Genomic DNA, 4,314 nt, shown 5'->3' with positions numbered 1-4,314 from the left:
TCAATTGTTTTCCATGTCTTTTGTGTACAACATTGGGCTTCTTTCGCAGACCTCCATATTTAATCGAAAAGTTTATCAATCTCATGTGTCATAAGTTAGTTTACTGTTTACATAGCTGTATTTACCTACCCGCAACATCGACGTTGTCTATTTATAAACTTTTTTCAATCACTTAGGCTATGTGTAATGCATTAATCCAAAATCACGCCCATCCAAACGGAGAGGTTCTATTGACTCCAAAAAAATACATAGACGTATCAACACAACCCCATTCACGCTCGTTACTTAGCTCACGGAGAGCCCTTAAAGCCCCCATAACGCCTTCTTGGGGGTTCGGACAGTGTTTCACGCCCAAACCCTTGTTATGGTGGCATATCATTGAACAATTATTCACAGACTTATAAACACTCCATCCCTCTTAGGCTATGCGGTATGATGATGGTCCTCCCTTGGAGGATGATCCGCCACGTAGATCGGGTGTGAGGATGGGGCAAAGAGGATGAAGGTGAGGAAATGAGGGGGATGAACCTAATATGTATATATATAAGTTGTATGTATAGGTGTGTGAGAGAGGGGGAGGACCGTCCTTGGCGTCGAGAACCCGACGATGGCGACGATGGAGGAACGGTGACGGAGGGCTCGAAATGGAGAGGAGGGGCGACGTCTCAAGGTCGACGTTGCTGGACGGTCCCCATACCGTCCAGCCTTAAAAAAAGAATAAAAAAAGTAAAGGGCCAATATGTAAAAGTTAAACTCAAAGGTCCATACATCAAAAGGTGCCCAAAGATGAAGCCTCTACACTTGAACTTTTAACTCTTAGACAACACCAAGTGTCGACACAACCCCTCTAACTCACATAATTTTTATGTATTCTTTCCACACAACACCACCGAATCTCTCCCAAATGTCGACATTTTCCCCCCTTTTGATCACATTCTTCAGAGTCGTCTTCATTACAAATTGTGCACAATATACGATACACTTGCGTCACCATCTTAACAACTCCTTGATTCGACACGAACCTACGACGTTTTGGGATCCGTAGCTCCGTTTTGGTTTCAATAAAACCCCATGTCAGTTCTTGAGGTTCTTAATTCCTCTGTTTCAATTGCTCTGTTTTCAGTTACTCTGTTTTAATTGCTCTGTTTTCATTTGGGTGAATCTTTATTTTGTTTTAGGAACTCATGCCTTTGATTTATTCAGAGGGTTTGAAAACAAAGATTGAGACTTTACCAGGTGATTTTAATACCCTTTTGTTGGATCTGATTTGGGTTTCTAATTTTATTGAATTATTGTTTGATTGAATGAATCTTGATATAATATGTCACTTGTTTGTTTTATATGTGTTGGGACATTTTATAGCTTTTAGGCTACAAAAAGTGTATAAACATGGAAAAGAATGATAAAGCTGGTGCTTTTTATCTTTTTCCCCAAATTAGGGGTGGTGTTTGTTGGGGCACTAATATATTTGTGCACACTCTAATAGGGTGTTGTTTAAAAAGGGTAGACCGACGGCGGAAGTGGATAACCACTTCCCAAGCTAGCGGCCCGACAGCGCTGCCTGGCGGCTAATACCCTACAAACCCTAGGGGATCGAAGAGCCTGGGGTTGCCAGGTTTCGAACCCGAGACCTCAAGGATCCTAGAGTTGGTTTAAAGCGGGTGTCGGTGGCCACTGAGACAAGACCCAGTGGTTTTGTTTAAGGTATAGTTATGTGTGATTTGATGGACATTTTGGGCTGATAGTTTAGGTTATTTTTTATAATAAGAAACTTGTAGTTATTTGTTTTACAAGGGGATGGATCTCATTGTTTATCTATCAAAAATGTTCATGATCTAGCTTTTCTAATTCTAGAAGTTTATTTAAAGGCGTTATATGTGGTTGTTAATGTTGATTTATGTTTTATATGTTTGCCGAAAAGGTTCATTTCTCAGGAACCTTTCTGAATCCATGTCAAGTGACAGTTGCAACGACTCGCCAGATTTAGAATCATGTCGGGACGAAAAGGCTGCTCTCATCCTCAAATTTGTGGCTATTGCCGCAATCCTTATCGCCGGCATTATCGGAGTCGCCATTCCATTAATTGGCAAGAAGCGGCGGTTTCTTAGAACCGACACCAATGTCTTTTTTGCCGCTAAGGCCTTTGCTGCCGGAGTGATTCTAGCCACAGGATTCGTCCACATGCTACCAGACGCCACGTCAGCACTATCCAACCCGTGTCTTCCTAAAAACCCGTGGTCCAAATTTCCCTTTTCAGGGTTTATTGCAATGATGGCTGCTTTAGGCACATTGCTTGTAGATTTTCTTAGCACTCAGTATTATGAACGGAAACACGAGAAGCAGATCCAAGCCGTCAGAGTTGACTCGGTTGACTTGGCTTCAGAGGCCGGGATTGTCCCGGTCCCAGTGGCTGGTAAAGAGGAAGGCAGTGGAATTCATATTGTCGGAATGCATGCTCATGCTGCACAACATAGACATAATCATGCAAGCGGGCAAGAGGGATGTGAAGGGAACGTGAGTGAGCGTTTGGATGATTACTCCCATACCCATTCCCATTCCCATTCCCATTCCCATTCACATTCACATTCCCATGGGTTTGGTGATGATGAAGATGAAAGCGGCATACGACATGTTGTGGTTTCTCAGGTAAGCTTATATTAATTTAGAGCGCGTTTTAGGGGTGTTTGTTTGGATTTGCATTGATAAGTGATAACTAACTTCTTGGTTATTCATTTCTGCAGGTTTTGGAACTTGGAATCATATCACACTCGATAATAATCGGGCTTTCGCTCGGAGTGTCACAAAGCCCATGTACAATCAGACCTTTGTTAGGCGCGCTATCTTTCCATCAATTCTTTGAAGGTTTTGCGCTCGGTGGCTGCATCTCACAGGCCAAATTCGGGAACCTTCATTCCACCGTAATGGCGTGCTTTTTCGCAGTAACGGCTCCTTTAGGCGTGGGCATCGGGACGGGTATATCGAAGTTTTATAACCCAAACAGCCCGCGGGCTTTAGTTGTTGAAGGAATATTGGATTCGATATCTGCAGGGATATTGGTATATATGGCTTTGGTGGATTTGATTGCAGCAGATTTTTTGAGTAAGAGGATGAGATGTAATACTAGGTTGCAAGTGGTCTCTTATATTGCTCTATTTCTTGGAGCTGGATTAATGGCTTCTCTTGCAGCTTGGGCTTAGTTTTATTTTTGTTTTTAATATTTTTTTTCTTTTTTTTTTAAAGCCAGAAATGAGATCAAACATCGTATACAACGAAGTTAATGTTTGGTATGGTGTGGTTGTGCGCAAATTATAGTATTGTAAAAGTTGATTTACAAATGATGAATCAGAAAATAAATTAATAAATAATAAAACAGGAAATGAAGAGGAAAAAGACGAAACGAAATGAGAAAACGTTATAGAAATGTAACCAAGTTTGTCAAGTGTTTTAATTAAGTCATTCAAACTTTTTTTTTGCCTATCTAAAGTAACTACATTTTAACTTAATGTTCTTATAGTGTGTAATTACTAGGTAACCAAGTTACTATCTTTTCATTTTATTTTTTGTTTTCTTTTAATGTTTATGTAGATGTAGATATTATTTAAGGATTTTATAAAATTAAAATATATTTTAAACCCTAACAAACCTTGGAACTCTCAATTTTCAATGATCGATCGAATTGGAAAGAACACATTTTTATTTTGTGGATTTGATTTGCATGATTCAATTATTGTGGCTAGGGTTGTAAACGAACTGAACAAACACGAACAAGACCTTGTTCGTGTTCGTTTGTTAAGAAATATATGTGTTCGCGAACCGTTCACGAACACTTATCGAACGAGATTTTATGTCCGTGTTCGTTTGTTAAGGTAATGAAGTTGTTCGTGTTCGTTTGTGTTTGTTTGTTAATTTTAGGAAACAAACAAAAAGAACATTGACGAACACAAATGAGCACAAAATAATGTTCATGAACACAAATGGAAACAAATGAACACAAACAATCGTTCATGAACAGAATATATAATACACTTACAATTATTAAATATTTAATTTGTCAGAATTTTGAAGTATTTAAATAGATATAAAAACTAAAAACACTAATGAACTATCGAACACAAACAAACACGTTACCAAACGTTCACGAACATAAACGAACGAACATGACTTCTGTTCATGTTTGTTCATTTAACTAAACGGACGAAATTTCTTGTTCGTGTTTGTTTGTTTATTAAACGAACGAACACAAACGAACTTCCCGCCGAACGGTTCACGAACTGTTCGCCGAACGTTTGGTTCGTTTGCAGCCCTAATTGTGGC

General features: G+C 39.4%; 1 protein-coding gene across 3 annotated transcripts; it reads left to right on the top strand.

The window, feature by feature from the left end:
• The first annotated feature begins 847 nt into the window (after window positions 1–847).
• LOC110941480 (zinc transporter 4, chloroplastic) lies at window positions 848–3,287 on the top strand. Of its 3 annotated transcripts, none has more exons than XM_022183114.2 (4): window positions 848–1,073; window positions 1,179–1,236; window positions 1,922–2,646; window positions 2,742–3,287. In XM_022183114.2, the coding sequence occupies exons 2-4, from the start codon at window positions 1,185–1,187 to the stop codon at window positions 3,195–3,197; spliced, it is 1,233 nt and encodes a 410-aa protein (XP_022038806.1). In that variant the 5' UTR covers window positions 848–1,073; window positions 1,179–1,184; the 3' UTR covers window positions 3,198–3,287. The 3 variants fall into 3 exon arrangements, with proteins under 3 accessions (XP_022038806.1, XP_022038804.1, XP_022038807.1); XM_022183112.2 differs by having other exon boundaries at window positions 848–1,086; XM_022183115.2 differs by lacking the exon at window positions 848–1,073 and adding an exon at window positions 1,487–1,704.
• The last annotated feature ends 1,027 nt before the right edge of the window (window positions 3,288–4,314 follow it).

The sequence above is a fragment of the Helianthus annuus genome, chromosome 7 (genome assembly GCF_002127325.2).
Source record: "Helianthus annuus cultivar XRQ/B chromosome 7, HanXRQr2.0-SUNRISE, whole genome shotgun sequence".
Lineage (NCBI taxonomy): Eukaryota > Viridiplantae > Streptophyta > Magnoliopsida > Asterales > Asteraceae > Helianthus > Helianthus annuus.
This window is presented reverse-complemented; position numbering and strand designations above follow the sequence as displayed.